Consider the following 21,467-nt stretch of genomic DNA (forward strand, 5'->3'; position numbering starts at 1 on the left):
TGGCTAATGCCTGGAAAGCGGGTCACGTAGAGATGAGAGCGTTCATCAATATGCACGGCGGGGACTGTAAATTATTCAATTTGAAGAATGTAGGATGAATATGAGATTCTGAGTTCAACGTTCAACAGAAAATGTGATATTTATGTGTTCAGGACTAAAGTTTGGACCGTGTGTGTCGTGGGTCATACCTGCAGAAGACTCCCATGCCCTCCAGCAGGTAGCACTGTCCCCCGTTGAAGCAGTAGTTGGGCAGCATGTCACAGGGCGAGCGGCAACTTCCGTTCACCATCTGGTAGCCCACGCGACATCCACCCATCCCGTCTGACCCGTCCACTGGAGAGGCCGCTGGAGGAGCCGCCACAGGGACGTTTGGCACCGGAGCTCCCGCACCAGGAAGCGCTGCCCCAGGGACGAAGGAGCCGGACACCGGGACCCGGGGCTTGGGGCGAGCCGGAGAGCCAGCGGAGAGCCGGAGGTCTTCATCGCTCTCATAGGCGCCGGTCGTGGTGCTGTAGGTGTACTCATCAGTAGTTGGGGACACGCCGTCCTCGTAAGGTGTGAGGTAGTCGTAGTTGTCTGGCATCGCCCAGGAGGTCGGGTCACCGCCTTGCAGCTCATGGGCCAGCGATGAAGGAGAGGGTGGGGCCAGGTCGAGGCTGCGCCCACGAGAGGAAGGATCGAAGAAGTCCACATGGAGAACGTCGGGGTTAGAAGGGTTGGTGGCGACTGAGGGTGGGGCGGTGGTGGTGAAAAGGTGATCGAGGTCAAACATGGCTGTGTCCTTGGTGTGAATCCAAGGTGGCTCGGTGTGTGGCAGACGCTCCTCCTCCTCCTCCTCCTCCTCCTCACCTTCCATGACTTCCGGTCCACGTGGGTTGCTAGGCAGCAGGTGCTCCGTCTCCGCCGAATCAGGGCTGAGCTGGGGCGGGGCTGCCACGCCGACTTCCTCCACCGCAGGAACCACCGCTTCGACGAACATGCCGCTGCTCTGCTCCTCTTCCTCGCCAGCGCGGGGGATCCGGCCCGCCCTCGGGGTCACGGTGGTTGAGATGGTTGAGACGCTCATCTCGCTGACCTTGACTGGACCTTCCTCCTCGTTAAGCAGGGCGGTAACGTTGGCGGCGCTGTCCGGCTCAGTGGCATTGGTCCCGACTATGTTTCCTACAAACGCACACAGAAAGGTTCAAATATAACAAATGCAAAAGCTGAGTTAAAGCTTTCAGAGGAAAACGACGGCTTTGTAATCTCAAGGACTCATCGGGAGCACAGACGACTGAGCGCTCCCGCTATGACGCCTTTACTCTCAGATGGAGAAGCAGAGAAACAAAGTGTCGAGGAGAACTTCAGCAGATTTAATGAGGTGAAAATGGTTTCACTGGAAAAGTAGTCCACAGTTTGTATTGATCAGCTCAGAAAGAACGTCTGGCTCTTAAATGGGTCGGTTAGTGGAGCGCGGCGCTCGTTAGGGCTGACGTCTAGGACTGAAACAAAAAACACCCTTGAAAGTTTTGGGAAAGAGTTTCATGCGTTTTACTCGGCTCACATTATATTTGTGGTGAGTGAAGTTACTGTACTCTGTGTCCTTCAGTACTGCACCACAGCTTTGAGCTTTGGAACAGCAGCACCAATAATTTGGAAGTATAATGTTTGGAGTGAGTTAGTTTAGCCTATATTTGTTTAAGTTTTGGGAAATTACTAACATTTAAAGTGCTTTGAATTATTAGCAGTTCTTGTTTCTAATGTGGCAACATGCACAGACACTTTCTTTCTTGGAAAATAAGCAAGAATCTAAAAATACATGTGTGATGAATAAGATATGTAACATACAGCTTAAGATGTACAGAAGTGTACGTCTGTGCGGCGAGCAGTAGGAAACCAAATGCTGATCCCACACAAACCATCATGATATGAGAAAAAAATGCAGCGACCATTACTATGAAAAATTCAACAACCAAGGGTTTGAAAATAAACTGGTTGGAGACAGAGAGGTGAAAACAGCAGCATCGATTTCTCTTATTAATTAAATATAAACTGAGTGTTTATTTCCATAAATATGAACAAATAAAAAACACACAGGGCTGTTGTATGTGACATCTGCTGTTGTCCTATAAATACATTCACATACTGGTTCAACTTCACTCTTGCACATCCCATTGGTCCACCGCCACACAATGACATCACGAGCACTATGCGATGGACAAAAAAAGCTCGAGGAGTCTGAAACGAATCAAATCGAGACGTGATTGGCCGTATGCTTATCCTCTGGTCGATTACTTCATCCGAGGGCGGCTCGTTGAGTCATGAAGAAAGCTGCTTTACGGCCGTTCCCCCCTTTGGATTAAAGGAATAATTCATTAATGTACTTGAACATTGAGGAGCGCTGGGATTACGGATTATGGGGTTGGAGAGGAAAGGATTTGCGGGGGTGCCCTGCAGAGTGATGGAGACCCAGACAACAGAGCGTCTCGACAGTTGTCTTTCTGATGGAGAGCTGAAATAAAGCGTACAATAACACTAGTCATGGATTCTGGGTTTTGGAGCACACCTATCAACAGGATGGATCCAATCAAAGCTCTGTAGGTGGGATCCAGTAAAGGGAAAGTCACCACGAAATCCTGTTCTGAGCTTCATACCCCAACAGGAGCGGTTCAGAAGTGGACCGTTCTGACCGCGAGACTTTAAGTAAAGTGTTGACAATCATTGTCTATAACGAGCGCGATCAGCTCAGGTATACATTTACATTTAGTCATTTAGACGCTTCTATCCAAAGCGACTCACAGAAAAGTGAACAATGAAGATACAGAGACCCAGACAAGAGAGGTACAGACAGGAGATTGTACGTTTACTTGAAATAACAACTAATAATTGGAATATTTCTCTCACTGTGGTGGCATTATGTGCATTATCATCAACAGAAATCAACATAATCGTAGAGCTCTTCTGTTGCATTTGTGTCTTTCATTAGCTGTGTCCATGCAACTGTATCACAAATAAAGTTTCCATCCAGTATTGTAACGTGAATATTGGTTGTTTCCCGACATAAGCAGGAGCTGTTGTTAATTCTTCTGTCGAAAACTAGAAGAGTTGTTTGGTTTTTTTAATTTTCCATCCTACTGTTCTAATTAGAGACTTTAAAATGTGCATTAAAATTCATTTATTTATCTCTCTATCTTTTTTATTTGTTTCTGAAGGGGCACAGTGAGCGCAACCCTCAGCTTCAGTCATTCAGCTGAGGGTTGGGACGAACATTTTCCCACAGACTTAATAAGGAAAGTTATCGTCCACTAACTAATCATTTTTGTTCATTTTAGCTTTTTTATGGAGACTGTGCTCCTATTTTATCTATGACATCACAATTTTATTAATATAAATTAGTGTTTAATAAGAACTGAAAGGCCACATTAATCTGTGGAGAAATCTTATCAACTTAATAATAAAATGATAAATTAACACCAGCCATATCTTTTAATATTCAGTCAGCGGCTTCATCAGTGTCATGAACACTCTCCAATTCACATTTATGAGTCTTTTTTTGGACGCCACGCATTCACGTCTCAGAGGTCGGGGGTTCGATTCCCACCCCCAGTCACCCGCGGTGCATAAATGCTGTCGCATAAGAAGCTTTGCTGAACAGCCTGTGAGGATCTTTGCTGACTGAAGATAAGCTCTGACCCTCCGGGAGTTTTAATCTGTCCATTTCTAAATGTCTCCTTTCACAGAGCCTTTAGTTTATTATTTATTATGAACCTCCACCAAGTTTTTATGACTTCAATGACGTGATGTCTGAATCACGATATAAAAAAAGGTTCACACCCTCAGATAGTAACGAGCCACGATCTGATAACTGAGAAACTTTTACACCTACAGTTGACAAAACACAAAACAAGTCTTAAAATCACACACATGAACCTTCGTAATTCAAGACTCTGTCGACATATACAATGTTTTGTTTATGGGAAGAAAATCAGGGTGTTAATTAATCCTCCCGGAGGTCGTACATTTAGCTTGAAAGAACAGTAACGAGACTTACGAGAGTAAGAGTTCAATTTTATCACGTGATTTAACTTCATTCTGGTCTATTGAGAGTAATACTGAGGAGAAACTGGTCTCTTTGCTTCTACTTTGATGGATATTTATGCCTTTATTAGATAGAAAGTGGAGAGATGACAGGAAATGAGAAGAATAACAAATCCCTGGTCAGATATAAACCCTGGTTATTTGGGTTTCTGTGATAAACTTTTAGCCAGTTGGTGTAGTTCACTGAGCTCTATCTCAAAAAACAAAATAAGTCAGTCCTCCCTGTCGACTCTTCGGCGAACTGTCCCCTAGGAAACAGCCTCCATCATCAGCCGGATACGTCCTGTTGTTCGTCTACGACGTTTATGTGATGTCATTTTATGCAAGCGACACTGCTCTAACAAACAACGGTAATGTTGTAGTGTCTTTGCCAACAAGAAAAACCCAGTCAGTCCTCCCTGCCGACTCTTCGGCGAACTCTCCCCCAGAAAACAGTTTCCGTCTGGGCGGTGAGAGCCGGGTAAGTCTCTCTGTTTACTGATGGTAAAGATGTGATGATGAACTCACAATGTCTTCGTCTCTTTCCACTCTGCACTCCCTCACAACACAACCTGACAGCTTCCAGAAGATTTACAGAGGAAACTGGGTGGAAACCCGCCAAAATAAAATCATAGACATCAACGTAACAACGTATATTTCTGGCTCTGGTTCTACAATACTAAGATCAGGACTTTATTTTCTGTGTCTTGACACACGGACGTTCTAGGACACTACGTTCTTGACCTTTGATTCTGAGGAACTCGATGTTCTCCACAACAAAACAATCCATGACTGTGCAAAGCACAAACTATTAATGAAGTGAATGCACAGATCAGATCTGCACAGGATTTATTGGCTCAGCTTCCATTTTCCATTTTAAATAAATGAGTTCTGCTTTCCAGTGCGATAACACGTTGTATATAATCCCCAGCTGCTGCTGCTCAATCAGTCTGTATGTTATTCCCTCTGTGCTTGTGCAAGGCTTTGTGTTCTACCAGTAAAGAGGATCCTATGTTTGGACTGTGTCAGTGTGTGAATATAAAGCTAAAATACAATACATATGTATGCACATGACAGCGTCCTCATTAGGCGTGAGGCGTCTGACAGGTGGAAAGCTTCATTTTATTGAAGGTTTTGTTTCACGGCGCAGCAGCAGCGAGCTGCGTCTTTGAAGCCGGGGTCGTTCCAAGGCTAATCCTTCCAGCAGTCCCACAATCCACTGCTGTTTAACACATCAACTGAGCAGCCTGGGGTAGCATGCCAACACCACGCTCACACACATAAACACAAAAGAATTTGCTTTACTATCACTAAACAAAAGCGTTTCACGGACTAAATGCTCGATGCTCAGGAGGAAATAAGGATTCAAGCCTCTGTCTTAAACACACACAAAAACTCGTCTTCGTTTGCTGTCAGTGAAACACTCATTAAGCGACAGTTTGTCCGGATGAGCGCAGTGTTTGGGTGAACCTCCCGGGGAAACCAGTCAGCCTTCAACACGGCTAACTCCTCCTGCTGCTGCGGCTGCAACACGCCGGGCGAATACAAACCGGACAGACGGATAACAGACAGTAATGGCTGCTGCAAGACCAGAGAGGATGACAAGGGGGTGACGAGGAGAGACGGTAACGAGGGACAGCAGAGACGTGACACATCATGATGGAGAGGAGAAAGACGGAGAAGCGAAGACTTTACTCCCACTCTGCCCGTCTGAGGGGAAAACCCTCCTCAAACTGTCAATGTCTTCATCCGTCTTTATGTTTATTTCTGCTGTGAAGTTGGACATTTAGACATGGGGACTTATGGAGACTGACTCACTTCTGGAGCCAGCCTCAAGTGGACGTTAGAGGAACTGCAGTTTTTGGCACAAGCCTGTGTTAGAATGCCACATGGTTTTCATCCACTGCAAATATCAGGAGTTGGTTCGCCAGTCGAATATTGGCGGCACAAATATATACGAGCGTCAGCCGAACTTTAACCGTTGAACACGAAATTTGTGTTTGTTTCATGTAGATCTGTGTGGAGCCATCGCCCGTACATGAAGTCTACAAACACCGCCAACTAAAGTCAACCTACAAATCTGCCACACCGAAACACATTCGAGAATTCAAGTTGTGGGCTTCGAGATTAAGGACCGGACGAGCGTCCCAGCCTTTAGGCTTCACATTAGGAAACATCATCCCCGAGATTATTGACAGGGCTTCATGACGATTTTTAGCATTGCTTCATTTTTTTTGGAGGCAAATCTGGATAAACTGAGGTGGAGTCTGGGTGGAACCAACACAGCTGAGAGTGAGTCACCTGTCATTTAGCAACCGTTCCCATCGTTCACCAGTTTGCAAGAAGGGAAATTCCAACTGGCTAATCCAACTAATATATTTCTGTGGAAAAACATCATCAGTCCATGTTTTTGTGATTTGTAATGGGGCGTCTTCGTGTGGGCCATTTTTCAGTGGAGTGCTCTGTCTGGTGGTCGTTCCACCACTTTGATGCACAATTAAACATCCAATCAATTATTCGATGGATGAATTTTGTAAAAACGTTCATATGGTCAAATTCTGTGGCCGTCCTAATGTTTCCTCGAGCACCGCCATGAGGTTGACATTTGTGGTTTTTAGGGAAATATCTCAACAACTATTGGACGGAATGCCATGAACTCTGATCCAGACCTCTAATAATTTGGTTTATATCCAAATACCTGCAAACTATTCACGTTCCCATCAGCTTCAGCTATTGTTTAGTGCTAATTAGCATGCAAACACACTGAAATCTCAGGCTGCCATCCAATGCCAGTTGGAAATTGTTGGGTTTTCCCAGCTTCCAATCTAAATGTGTCCCAGGGCAACAAAGATAAGCACTCTATGTAACATTGCAACTGATTTTGCTGATTTTTCCCTCTGATGTCGTGCCAGAACAGGAGCTGGGCAATGTAACCGGGCTCAGCAGCTTCTACGGACATGATGGCAGAGGAGAAGAGAGTGAAGAGGACGCTGACGGAGGAAGCTAAGAAGAGAAAAGGAGAGAGTGAGCGAACAAGAAGCCGCCGGACAAGAGTAAATGTGGGACTGACTTTTAGTGGTTGGTGAGAGCTTGGTGAAATAAAAGGCTGAAAGACAGACGCCGAGCTGGGCTGACTGCTGCTGGACTAGGCAGTGAGATCAGCTGCTGCTGGTGTGTTGTTGTAGAAAAATATTTTCCACACATACATGGACAGGTATACTGACAGGCAGCCGGCTGTAGGAGACCACGGCGGTGTCAATCTGCCAGAATCCTCACGGTGCATCTCTGGACTGAGCTCCAATTAGGTGGAGTTGTCTCCCTTTCACTGCCTCGTTAGCGTAATTGGATTAACGAGGAGGACAATTTTGACAGACAGCTGGTTCAGGAGCAGAGCGAAGGCTTTCTTTCCGTGGAAGCTCGAGGAGCTAAATTCTGCATCACATCGATACACAGCAGCTTCATTTTCCAACATCTCTGACGCAGAGTCTGTCCAGAACGAAGTCTGTCTGTCGGTTAACGTCTGATTAACAAAATGATTAAAAAGGTGCCGCGACCAAATAAAGTACAAATGAGCGAGCTGCATTCCTCCAGCGCCTCATTATCTCTCGGGGTCCTGGAAACGAATCAGCAGTATAACAAGTCCATGATTTCCAAACACTTCATAAATTTCAACTACTGCGCCACACAAGAACTATTAATGAGTCCATAATGGATCCACTGAGTCATGACTTTTGTGATCACAGCACACAGTTTTAAAGTATTAAGTTTAGTTTCCATGACATCCACCACGGCTAGCTACAGAGACCAAACCTGTTTTTGTACCAGGCTGTAAACATGTTTATTTCTGCTGTGAAGTTGGACATTTGAACATGGGGACTTATGGAGACTGACTCACTTCTGGAGCCAGCCTCAAGTGGACGTTAGAGGAACTGCAGCATTTGGTACTTCCACTTTGGCTTCACTTTACTTTTCACTTGGTGCACACTTAATATTTATATATATTAGACTAAAATACTGCAGAAACTTCAGCGTGCTGATGTGTTTTTGAGGCTTATAACCCGGACATGCAATAATTCGATGGAGAAACTTCAAATCTTTGTAAAGTTTCAGGTGTCAAACACACAAACTACATAAAGTTCAGAACTGTCAGAGGGTGACGCACATTTTAATTAAAGAACCACGCCTCCAAAGTGCTGCTGATGCGAACTGATGGTCGAAAAACTTCAAGTAGGACTGCAACTACATTACAGATAACAATAGATAATACAGTTGTTTTTGCGGACTCGCTGTTTTGCAGATTTTTGTAGTGTAATTTTGCATGCTTTTTTTTACAGCGTACTGTACAGTATGAACGCGCATTGTGTTCTGCGTCCTGATTAACTAAGGGAGTACTGTACAAAATGCGTGTAAAAAGATGTATAACAGTGTGTGGTTAGGGGGTTTACGGCCTTAAAACATGGATAATAATTGTAAAACTTACTTCGCGGATTTCGTTTATTGCGGGTTATTTTTGGAACGTATCCTCCGTGATAAACGACGGACCACTGTATATAGAATTTAGTCTATGAAACATGAAACAAATCAAAGAAATAATCCGAACTATTAATTGACTATTCAAATAGTTTCTTTATGTTAATTCTGTCGATTGTTGCAGCTCTAAACTTCTCTAGCGTCGTCTTTGCTTCTTCGACTATTTTGAACTCAAAGTCCGTACGAGGCGTTTTATGATTCAGCAGTGCACGCCGAGCTACACCAACAGTGACCAGCGTCTTTTCACCCAATTAGAGCCACAGACCCGGCAGAGCAGACATCAGTTGGCAGGGGTCGGTGTCGGGTCGAGTCAGGATGAGTCTGTTCATGGTTTCAGACGCAGTCTGGGTCCAGCACAGACCAGCTGAGACCCGAGTGAGACAAAACTAACTGAATAAAAGAGTCTTTGTTTGTTTTCCACCCACTTTACATGAGATAATCAAACAGTGTTACATAAGGAGACACACACTCTCTGTGTGGGTGTGTGTGTGTGTGTGTTGTCTCTTTGCCAGTATAACCCAATGGTAATTGGGGTAGCTTCCAACTCCTCTGGTGAAGGGTGTGGATGGTCATAATGAGAAGATTTTGGCTTGTCTGCATGTGTGTGTGTGTGTGTGTGTGTGTGTGTGTGTGTGTGTGTGTGTGTGTGTGTTCGGGGGGTGATGGCGCCTGAAGGCCAAGTGCTGTTAGCCTGAGCTGGCGAGCCGCCGATCCTCAGGCTTCGCCTTTTGTTTAACCCCAGATCACTTTGGAGAGGGGAAGCCACTAAACCACCCACAGAGGCCGGGGTGCTCTGATTGGCTGTGACAGACTCTAAAGAGGAACCTGATTGGTTGTGACAGCCAAGGCCCGCCAGTCCAGACTGCTGACCCAGACTGGAGGGGAGAAGGGGAAAGATTGGACACCAAAATGGCAAACAAACAAAGACCTACAGGCTCCCGTAGAAACAATGATGGGATTTCAACAATGAATCAATGTGTCTGAGCTATGTCCTCCTGTGTGCTGGTCAATGTGGGGAGAGTGATCACTAGAAGGTATACGGTGTATAAAACTACGGTGGCCCTGAAGTGCAAAACACAACAGCAAATTCAAAAACACAATAGCAAATCAAAAAACACAATAGCAAATTAAAAAAAAACACAATAGCAAATTCAAAAACACAATAGCAAATCAAAAAACACACAATAGCAAATCAAAAAACACAACAGCAAATTCAAAAACAAAATAGCAAATCAAAAAACACAACAGCAAATTCAAAAACACAATCGCAAATTAAAAAAAAACACAATAGCAAATTCAAAAACACAATAGCAAATTCAAAAACAAAATAGCAAATCAAAAAACACAATAGCAAATTCAAAAATACAATAGCAAATCATAAAACACAACAGCAAATTCAAAACGGAAAAGGTAGGTACCCTCGGCGACATGAATCGTCGCTGATTGGACTGGTGGTCCGTCCTTTGAACTGGAAGGACATGGTTTAGATGTTTTCAAAATATGAGCGCTGTTAACTTTCTGAATTTGCTGTTGTGTTTTGCACTTCAGGGCCACCGTATAAAACAGATTTGACCAATACGATCACCAGGATTTTTGTGGGCGGTCCTTAAAGGGCGGCTCGATGACACGCTGAGGCCACCCTGAGCAGAGAGACAGAGATGAATTCATCTGAGCTCAGAGTGTTTCAAAGTTAGTCATGTTCACTTTATGAACTCATCTGACACGTTTCAGTCGCTTCAAACTGGCTTCAGAGGACACGCCCCCACAGTCCTGGAGCTGAGAATTCATTTCTACCTGATTTTAACTCCTGATTTCAGAAACATGTCGATGTTTTTAATCATTCAAATCTGGCTGGGTGGTTAATAACACTTTCTTCTCTGGTCTGACTAACTCAGAACACGTTTTTCTGTATTTCTTGTGGACATTAAACACACACACACACATACACACACACACACACACACACACACACACACACGAGAGGTGATTTATTAATTAGTGTTCAGAAAAATGGCCGCAGCACCGAGCGACCACAGGAAAGAGAGAGAGACTCTTTAACTCATCCTCATTGATTTTAGCTTCACATACCTGAACCTCGAGAACCACACACACACACACACTCACACACACACACACACACACACACACACACTCGCCCCTCCTCTCTTTTCTCGATCACTTGCTAATGAATAAGGCATGAGGCCTTTTTTTATCTTTACTCATTGCTGCTCATTAATATCGATAAAAAGAGGAAATGCGCGGCCTCTAATTGAAACTCTGCATCGATTCTCCTCCAGCTGCTCTCTCTCTTCCTTCAGTCTTTTCCGATTTTACTCATCGTTTTTTTTTCCCCTTTTGTTGTTGTCGCCGTCTTTTCATCTCTTCATCTCACAGATTTCGTCTCCTCTCTCTCTCTCTCTCTCTCACCGTCTCTTTTTTTTCTCCCCCTCCTTCCTCCTTCCATCACATAAATCCTTTCAATTCTGACTCCACAGGTGGTGGTGATGGAGGAAGGATCTGTTGCCATGGAAACGGTCTCGGCCTCCTCGGCTTGATGCGGCGCTCGCTGCAAACCCCCCGAGAAGATGTGTGCATGCGCACACATTAAACACACACACACACACACACACACACACACACACCTAATAATAAGGTGTTTATCTTTGGTGGTTTTATGAGGTTTGAAAATGTGATACTGCTCTGTGTGTGTGTGTGTGTGTGTGTGTGTGTGTGTGTGTGTGTGTGTGAAGCCATGCATATGAGATTTCCACATTTCCACACTTGTATGCCGTGTGTGTGTTAAGTGCATGCATACTGTATGTGTGCATTCATGCATATACGCTTATGCAGCCTGTTTTTTTTTTTTCCTTCCTGTGACCTGGTTCGAATGATCGAATTAAAATTCAAGTGTGTAAGCACGTGTGTGTGTGTGTGTGTGTCAATGTAACGCACTGAGTCGGTAGACCTAACGTTAATGTAACACGTAGGTTCTGGGTGGAGGTGAGGGCATGAAAGTCAGAGTCAGACGGGCTTAATAAGGCCTCCTGAACCTCCTGCGAAGCTCGGACAGTTCGTGTCCGATGTTGGAGGGATCAGCCACAATCTTCCCTGCAAGAGATGGAAGATCGCAGCCGATCACCGAATGATGCACATCTACTTTTTAAGAGGCCATCCAGAGTTTTTATTGGTAGAATCATCAGTATTTTCAACACAAACAGGGAACAATCAGCTATTAACCAACCAACCAACCGACCGCCCTGCTGTCTGAGCTGTGCTCACCTGCAGAGGACTTTAACTATGAACTAAACGATGGTGGACCAGCGTCCTCCTGACAGCTTCTGGATGTGTGGGGACATGAAGTCATGTAGACACACACACCCGAGCAGTCGCTGAATAAAGTGGACGGAAATGTTGCATAAATTGTCTGAAATTCAGTGTCAGGAGTTTCAAATGGCGATGGACAAATTCTAAGGTTTGGGAGCGATCACGGTAAACATGATCAGCGCTGAAGTCGCCTTGTCTCCGCCCGACCGCTCATCTCTGCAGACTCGCAGCGTCACCTCCCTCTGCATCACAGCATCCCACAAACCAAATAAATAAATCCACTCGTCTAATCTGTCTTCCTGCTGAACCTGGTCTGTTGCCGTGACAGGTGTGTGTTCACGGAGGCGAGCGACGGGCGGGTTGAATACTAATGACACAGCGCGCCGCCAGACGGGAGAGGAGAGACGAGCTCGTGCACGAACATGAACTCGATGACTCGCTCCACCAAGGACACACACACAGTCTAGCACCGGCATCAAACGCTACGAGACACACTCGCACATTTTACGGCAGAAAGCAGGTGGATTGTAACACTCGTGCACGCAGAGCCAGACGTGTGCAAGATGTACTCTTTCTCCATCTTCCATCATTTTTCCACACGCACACAAACATGTAAATTACTGTTCAAGGACGCTCAGAGTTTGAGAACAATGCCAACTCAGCACGGCTAAAAAAAAGAAGAAGAAGAAGTAATAGTACACATACAGCACGGCTAATTGTTTCGTCTTTGAGCAGGCGGGCAGGACAGCAGCAGCCGTCACTGTCAGGCAGCTGGTGAAACTTTGCAGAGTTGTCTTTTGACCTTTTCCACCTGCGCTAACGAAACTTTTAGAACGACCACCGCCAAGGACGGCGACAATGACGACCCGAACAACGGCCACACCTGAGTCAGAGCTGCAGCAACAACAAAAAACAAAAAAAACACCTGGACGCCGACAAGGACGATAAAATGGAGGAGAAACAACAAAGCACGAGGGAAACATGGACGACACTGTGGAGGCAGTTTGAAACTCATCATTACAAGACAAATTCTGCTAAACTTCACAAAGATGAGCAGTTTGACATCTACTCACAGAGAGCTGCAAGCATCAGTACGCTGTCGTTTCTGCAGTATTTTGGTCGAGTATATATAAATATTAAGTGTGCAGCAAGCGGTAACCTCCAGGGCAGTGAAGGAAGTCACAAACTGCAGTTCCTCTAACGTCCCCATGTCCAAATGTCCAAAACTTCACAGCAGAAATACAGGTGACTGAAATATTAGTCCAGACAAGAAGACGCTTTTGCAAAACCTTGATTCATGTTTGATGACAACATTTTACGGAAAGACTGTCATCATGGCGAATAAACCAAGATCATGTTTAAGGAACGACAACACAGGAGCCACTAAACATTGGTAGTCAGTGTAAACAAAGAGGTGATATGAAGATTACGGATGAAAAACAATAAACTAACCGTCATAAGAACTGAAGAGGAAGCTCTTCTTCTACAGCACAATGAAACGTTTCAACATTTGACACAAAGGAAATATCTGACGAGCTTCTGTCGTGTTTACGCAACTGTTGCCATTTTAATTACGAAATAAAATCAATCAGTTAATCAAGGGCACGGGCTCTCTGATCATTATTATTGATCACACAAAGCTTACTAAAAAGAATCAATATCTTAGTCGCACTAGATGTGACACTAAAATCTCCATGGAAACCCAGAATAACTGCTAATAATTCATATTTTTTTAAGGATCACCAGCTGGAGGACGAAGCTTGTCGACTTTCCTGATCATTTCTCTTCATTTTCATGGATTCAAAATGCAAAAAAAACTCCTGGAAACACACGGCCTGTGTTTTCATGTTTCATAAAATATTCTTGTATGTTTGCTCAAACTTCCACGTACAGCACGTCTGCACGCAGCCAGCAGCCGGTCAGGTCAAGCCTCTGCAGGCAGATCCAGGTGGGAGGATAAAACAGACGAGATTAGGATCATTTAGTTTCCCAACAAAGGGATTTATCCGGGATGAGGCACGTAAGAGCCGACACCACTGCAGGGAAAGTTTCTGAGTGAAACAACCGATCGCTCACGTGGTAATTCAGATTTCTACGATGATTACAGCTCTTTAATAAATCACTGAACCATGTTAATTAAAAGAAATGGTGGCTGAATTCCATTTAGCTGCTTCTCTTTAATAGGATGGAGCCACTGTCGGAGTCACCTGCGCTTTACCTGCAATGACGAGTCCAAGTATCTGCAGGTTAAACGTCTCCTGGGTGATTCTCACCTCCTTCCTTATTTCTAGACACTCCTCCTCCTCCTCTCCATCCTTTCCTTTCCTAAACAGAGTGACTGTTATCAGACTGGCAAACTGAACATCACTACAGTCTTTCCTTTTGCCGTCACTCTGCGAACATGATTACACGTTACTGCTAATTACTCTCCATTACTGGGTCCATTATGGCCTCAGCAGTTTCTGAGTCTGAAGAACCAGCAAACGTGACGTAACATTTCAACGTCTGCTGACCCACGCTGACCTGTGATCAGGTGAACGGTGTCTCTGTCATTCGTCACACAGCAGCAACTATTTCACTGATTCTGGTGAAACTGGATCATATTTTATGGAGGAAATGTTTTCTGGTTTTCCCTCTGACAGGTGGCTCGTTGGTCTAGGGGTATGATTCTCGCTTCGGGTGCGAGAGGTCCCGGGTTCAAATCCCGGACGAGCCCTTAATTTGAGACAACATGTTAGTTCTACTGCTTTGCATGTGGAGAGAAGATGCTCAGAGCACCGGGGGCGGTGTTAGTGTTTGAACCACCGGGGAGAAAAAGAAGAGGTTTACAGGAAGCAGAGCCGGTGTCGTGCCAGAACAGGAGCTGGGCTGACTCAGTCTGTTAGCTCAGTTTGTTAGCCTGTGTTAGCTCGGTTTGTTAGCTGTTGTTAGCTCATGTTAGCACAGTTTGTTAGCTGTTGTTAGCCTGTGTTACCTCGGTTTGTTAGCTGCTGTTAGCTCATGTTAGCTCAGTTTGTTAGCTGCTGTTAGCTAATGTTAGCACAGTTTGTTAGCTGCTGTTAGCTCAGTTTGTTAGCTCATGTTAGCTCAGTCTGTTAGCTGCTGTTAGCTCATGTTAGCTCAGTTTGTTAGCTGATGTTAGCCTATGTTAGCTCGGTTTGTTAGCTGCTGTTAGCTCATGTTAGCTCAGTTCGTCAGCTTGGCAGTGAGCCGTCGCTCTGACTGCCAAACTGCCAAGCTGACGAACTGTTTGTACCAACAGGTGTTATGGACGACCAGGAAGAAGAAGAGGAGGTAACCAGGCTCAGCAGCTTCTATGGACATGATGGCAGAGGAGAAGAGAGTGAAGAGGACGCTGACGGAGGAAGCTAAGAAGAGAAAAGGAGAGAGTGAGCGAGCAAGAAGCCGCCGGACAAGAGTAAATGTGGGACTGACTTTTAGTGGTTGGTGAGAGCTTGGTGAAATAAAAGGCTGAAAGACAGACGCTCAAATACTCGAGTACAGCTGGACGTAGTTATGAAAGGTGGACGTGCTTTAACACTTTCAAACTGCAGATGATCTGTTCATTAATAACGCGTTTCTTCTGATGTTTGCACAGTCAACAGGAAAACACATCTGCTGGAAATCAAACGCCGTATGCAGCGCATGAAATCATTAATTACACCAGAACAAACATGATATCAGCTTTAAATTAGAGCTGGTAATGATGGACTACACCCATAGCTGGTGAAATTAGAGCTGGTAATGATGGACTACACCCATAGCTGGTGGTTTTGCACACACACACACACACACACACACACACACGCATGGTCAGTGGGCGTAGAGCCACACTTGGCAAGAAATGTTTTTTTTTCGCATGTGTGAAAATCTAACCAACATTTTGAGGCTTAATGAAATTCAAAGCGCGAACGCATTATGGCGGCAGCATGAACACGCTGTTCTGCCAGCCGGTGTCAACGGGTACATGTGTGTGTGTGTGTGGTTTCCATGGCGACAGAGAAGATGCAGAGGAGAGAGTGCAAAAAGCCATTGTTCACCAATAACCAGAGCTGCAAACAGGGTTCTTCTTCCCAACACTGCCATATTAAAAAATATATATATATATTTAAAAAAAGGCAGGATTGGGTTAGTGGAGTCGCGGAGGGAGGATCTGGCTTGAAGATTAACCCACCGCACATCAAAGACAATCTGCCAGCGTGCAGATCTGTGTCAGCAGGCCAGAGAGAGAAGAGGAGGATGAAAGAAGAGGAGGAGGAGAAGAGGAGAGGAGGAGAAGAAGAGGAGAGGAGAGGAGGCCGTACGTCCACGAGTCTCACCGCAGAAACAAGAAGCCATCACCAAGAGGTGCGACGTAGGGGGAGGGGAGGATGGGAGGGACAGCAGCATATCATCTCTATTAAAACACACACAGGAGGAGGTGGTGGAGGAGGAGGAGGAGGAGGTGGTGGAGGAGGAGGTGGATTGCAAATGGCCACCGGTGAAAAAAATGACTGACGGTGTTCTGGTCAGCTGTCGGCCTTGGTCGTCCGAGCATCAGTCGCAGATGTGGAGCAAGCTGCCGCCTCCACACTTCACCGGTGAAGCGAGAAAATGTGTGTGTGTGTGTGTGTGAGTGTGTGTGTGAAGGGGATGGAGGAGGACGGTTAGCCCAAGGTTGTTTTAAGGCGTCTGCACCAGAAACATCCACCTGCCTGATGAAGTGACAGAGACGGTCAACACGGTGCTTTGATTACTCATCTGTATGAAACATGAACGTCTCCGTCACCCACAGCTTCCTGTGAAGCTCTCTAATGTAAGAAAAGGGCAAAGAGGCGGAGCTGAATGAAGCCACCTGTAACACCACCCACCTGTCAATCAAAGCGTCCCCGCTCTTAACCCTGCATAACTTTAAGCCTTAATATAATGTGAACAGGTGAGTTGTATATAAATTCACCCTCAGTACAGTTGTCATGAACGGGGAAATTAGCTACAGAGACCAAAACTGTTTTTTGTACCAGGCTGTAAACATGTTTATTTCTGCTGTGAAGTTGGACATTTGGACATGGGGACTTATGGAGACTGACTCACTTCTGGAGCCAGCCTCAAGTGGACTTTAGAGGAACTGCAGTTTGTGGCACAGAGGTTGCCAATTGGAAAAAAAAAAAACATAAGAACAACAACTGATCTCGGATCATTCACGGTCCTCATCGGATGAACCACTAATTAATTCTTGTCTTGTTTCGACATTTCAAACGAGACGACTGGTTGAAATCATCTTGCTGAGTTTCCAGCCGTTGTTTCGTCTCCGGAGCAGCAGGGAGCTGAGTTGCTTTGCTCATGGGCACTTCATCAACCACGAGGCCGACATTTCTTTTAATCGTCGCTCAGGTTCGAAGCTTCGATGCATCTTAAAAAAAAAAAAAAACGCTTGTTGTGACCATACGGTTGCTCGGCAACCAGCGTCAGAACAAACTAAAGATAAAACACGTTAGGCTAGCTGTTTCCCCCCGCTTCCAGTCTTTGTGCTAAGCTAAGGTAACTGTAATATTTAAACTGTGACAACGCCTGGATGTTTCCTTTTCAAAATAAAAGCTTTGATTTGAGGGGGGTCAGTGTGGTAAAGCATTATATACTTAGCTGAGATCACGACTCACACACACACACACACACACACACACACACACACACACACACATACACACACACCTCGCAGCCACACTCCATGAATTTCAACCAGCGCGTTGACAAGAACGAGGCAGATTAAATCGGATTATAACGCCAGGCTGATTTCATCTCGCGCAGCCTCCTGCGTTATTAATCTGACAGTAAACGTGGCCGCGAGATGAATCTCAGACAAAGACACACAGAGAGAGAGAAAGCCTCTTTTTCATGTTTACTCTGTGTCTCTTTCTCAGTGTGTATCAGAATGTCCAGATCACCTCATGAATTATTCATCAGCCCCCCCCCCCCTCTCCCTCCGGCCCTAATCCTGTCTTTGTGTGGCTGTGGTGCCTCCAGGGATCTGGTTTACTGCATCGGCGTGGACTGTCACATATTTGGGATCTGGTTTACTGCATCGGCGTGGACTGTCACATATTTCCCGTAATATTCAAACCTGCAATGCTCCAAGTGATGTTGATTTAGTGACCTGATTGCTTCCCATGATGCTCCTGTGCAGCCTTATCGGTGTTCCTTTAAATGCATAAAAGCTAAAAGGTTTATTCATATTAGTGGGATCTTAATATTTCACTGATATCTCGTCCTGCAGTCAGTTTGCATTGACCTCATTTTTACCTCGTCTCTGTAATATTCAGATTCACTCACATCATCGTCCTCTGGTGTCTTTTTTGTGACCTAATTTCAGTTCATGCCCCTTTTTTTTTGTCTCCTGTGAGCTCAGTCATGACATTAATGTCTCCTGAAATTAATTTAATTTGGAAAAAATCCTAAATTATGATTTCACAGGTGATATTTGCTGCAGCGTCCATTAAAAAAATGTGAATTTGCAACATTTTTTTGCAAAATAATCTGATTTGTTTCCAGTCTGTGAGGCTAAAAAGACCAAAAACCGTGTTCAGGTGAATGTCAGCACGTTCTTACAAAGCAGGGTCCATCAGTTGAGTGTGAAGCTTCCTAACCTACAATCCGAGCCTCACTGACCTGCTTTCTGGCTGCCCTGTGGGAGCGCGTTCAGGCACCGTGAATCCACAGAGAGGACTCTGCTGCTGCTGCAGCTGCAGGAACATGAACCGATAAATGTGGATTTGCATGATTGAACGTGCACGGTGCACGGTGCACGGTGCCGGGTCTCTTACCGTGGACAGACAGCGGGATCAAGTGCAGAGCCAGGACGCACGACAGCAGCGTTAGTCTCCAGCATCCCGTGCGCAGGCTCGCCTCCTTCCCCTGCATCCTCGCTGTGCAGTGATGGCCTCAGATGATGAAGGAAAAACAGAGTTGCTCCCCGCGCTGCAGCTGAGAACGGAGCTGAACGCAGATGTGTTGAAAAGTAATCCGGACGTGAGCGCGTTGGTTTGCGTGCAGTCTAGACTCCAGCCTCCCCGCGCTGCTCCTCCATGCCGCTCGGCTCTCTGCTCTGTTAAAGCGCGCTGCTTACGGCTCCATTGCCACGGGACGGCGGTCGGAGACGGTGAAGCGAGGGTGGGGCGGTGGAGGTGGTGGTGGTGGAGGTGTTGCAGGAGGTGGGGGGGTGGCGGTTGTGGCTCGTCTTGGCTCGGAACGGATCGGTGCTTTGGGCACTTTGTGGCTGAGAGGGGAAACAAACGCACGGCGGAGTGCAGCGCGCTCGGCAGCTTCTCATCATCTGAGGAGGAGGAGGAGAGGAGGAGGAGAGGGAGGGAGCGGGGTGCATCCACAGCCCTCTCCCCCTCCTTTCCCTCCTCCTCCTCCATTCTCCTTCCCTTTCCTAAAACTTTTCCTCTTCCCCTTCCTCATACTTTCAGCACGTCTCCTCCTCCTCCTCCTCTTCCTCCCTGTTTTCTTCCCTATTTGTCCTGATTTCCAAAGATCACATCCGAGGGAAAGTTTCAGGACGAGGTGGAAAGTGTCTGAGGAAAGGAAAGGAAGGTTGTCAGAGAGAAAAGAAGGGGACAGTTATGGGAGGAAACATGTTTGGGAGTGAGGAGGAAACCTTTGGAACAAGTGGGGAGGACGCTGAGGAAAGGGTGCTTGGAAAAGAGGGAGTAGTTTGAGGAGAGGAAACGAGGAGAGAGCGGAGGGTGAAGGAAAAGGAAACATCTGAACATGCAGAAGAGGAGGAAGAGGAGGAAGAGGAGCCCGGGTGGTTTGAAGGACACTTTTCCTCTTTGTCCTTCCTTCCTCCTTTAAACGTTCCTTTCTTTTTCCTTCCTCCTCATCCTTCCTCTTCCTTTTCTGCACTTTCCCAAGATGTTCCCTTTTCCTTCTTCCTCAGCTTCCAGAAAATGTTTCCTCCTCTCTGATGTTTGTTCCTTCCTTTCCTTTCCTGAGACACTTCCTTCTGCCTAAAACTTTTCCAAACACTCTCGTCCCCTTTCCTCTTTTATTTCTTCTCCAAATAAGTCTCCAGACACATTTCTCTTCCTCTTCCGTCTGTCTTTTATCTTCCAAGCCTTTTGAAACTTTCCTTATCCTTCCAGTAAACTTCCCTTTTCTCCTCCTGCACTTCTTTCCTCCTCTTCCTACATGACACCTTTCCCCCATCTTTCCCACCTCCTCCTCCTCCTCCCTCCCCCGTCTGTTTCCCAAAGCTTTCCGTTATTTTCTATTCATCTCAGAGTGTTGGATCTCAATGGGAGTGCAGACTCTGGACACACTGTTTGAAGGAGCTTAACATCCCTGCACCATGTGTGTGTGTGTGTGTGCGTGTGTGTGTGTGTGTGTGTGTGTGTGTTGCAGAGGATGAAGCAGTTTGAGATTATGCAAATAAAAAAATAAAAAATAAGTGTGGTGTGTTTGATGCCGTCAAAACAACCAGCTTTGTTTAATGGTGTGACACACACAAGCAAACAAAAGGGAGGAGGAGGAGGAGGAGGAGGAGGCGTGGGGGTGTCTGGGTGAAAGGTGGGGGTTGGAGGAGTAAATGGGGAGGGATGCACACGGTGATGAATGCCCGAGGGCCCCGGGGGTAATGATGGTGGTGGTGGGGGTTGTGGGCATTCTTCCACACACACACACACACACACACACACACACACACACAAAGCATAAAGAGAGAGGGGCTGGGCAACAGGAGTGTGTGTGTGTGTGTGTGTGTGTGTGTGTGTGTGGTTGTTTACGTGTACGCGTGCACGTGCACGCCGCAGCAGATTTAAAACGAATCCAAAATGTTTCGTGGAATAGAAAACGTGTTGGCTGAGCTGTGAGAAGCAGGTCAGGATGTTTTCTGTGTTTCCTGTTGGAGAAACGTTCATGAACCTGTGCGTGTCATTAAGGACTCAGCACCTGTTCTCTGCCGTCTTTAAGCATTCGCACATATTCTGGTTGAATCTCACATGTTTGAAACAAAACATCCTCCAGATATAATAAAGTCTTTTCTTTATTTTGTCTCGTTGTAGACGTTCATGCTGACTTGCATACCTGACCTGTGTCCGGTTCACACGGGACATGAACATCTGTCTCATGGGTGAAATTTACATTACGTACGTTACGATCAGGTGCATTACATACATTACTTTACTGTCAGGTACATTACGGTCGAGTATGTCACGTACATTTTGTACATTACATACGTTACAGTGGGTACGTTGTGGTCTGGTACATCACCTATGTTACGTTACTTTACGGTCTGGTACATTATGTATGTTACGGTTAGGTACGTTACCTATGTTACGTTACTGTCAGATACATTACATACGTTACTTTACTGTCTGGTACATCACGTACGTTACTTTACGGTCTGGTACATCACGTACGTTACATTACGGTCGGGTACATCACGTACGTTACTTTACTGTCTGGTATGTCACTTTACTGTCTGGTACATCACGTACGTTACTTTACGGTCTGGTACATCACGTACGTTACTTTACTTTCTGGTACATCACGTGTGTTACTTTACTGTCTGGTACATCACG

At 45.7% G+C, this 21,467-nt stretch overlaps 1 protein-coding gene and 1 non-coding gene across 9 annotated transcripts in view; one reads left to right on the plus strand and one right to left on the minus strand.

Moving 5' to 3' along the window:
• cspg5a (chondroitin sulfate proteoglycan 5a) overlaps positions 1-19,244 on the minus strand; it is a 44,470-nt gene extending 25,226 nt beyond the window's left edge. For 4 of the 8 annotated variants that reach the window (XM_027286908.1, XM_027286906.1, XM_027286907.1 and 1 more), the window contains exons 1-2: positions 18,708-19,240; positions 189-1,161 (exon numbers count right to left, since the gene is read on the minus strand). In XM_027286908.1, coding sequence (XP_027142709.1) covers positions 189-1,161; positions 18,708-18,804 — 1,070 coding nt within the window. In that variant the 5' untranslated portion in view covers positions 18,805-19,240. Of the gene's footprint in view, positions 1-188; positions 1,162-18,707 lie in introns of all 8 variants that reach the window. The other 4 variants (XM_027286910.1, XM_027286909.1, XM_027286905.1 and 1 more) reach the window with 2 other exon arrangements.
• Positions 14,555-14,626, plus strand: trnap-cgg (transfer RNA proline (anticodon CGG)). Its single transcript has one exon. It is a non-coding gene; the product is annotated as a tRNA-Pro (tRNA).
• Positions 19,245-21,467: the final 2,223 nt, after the last annotated feature.

The sequence above is a fragment of the Larimichthys crocea genome, chromosome XIII (assembly GCF_000972845.2).
Source record: "Larimichthys crocea isolate SSNF chromosome XIII, L_crocea_2.0, whole genome shotgun sequence".
Classification (NCBI taxonomy): Eukaryota; Metazoa; Chordata; class Actinopteri; family Sciaenidae; genus Larimichthys; species Larimichthys crocea.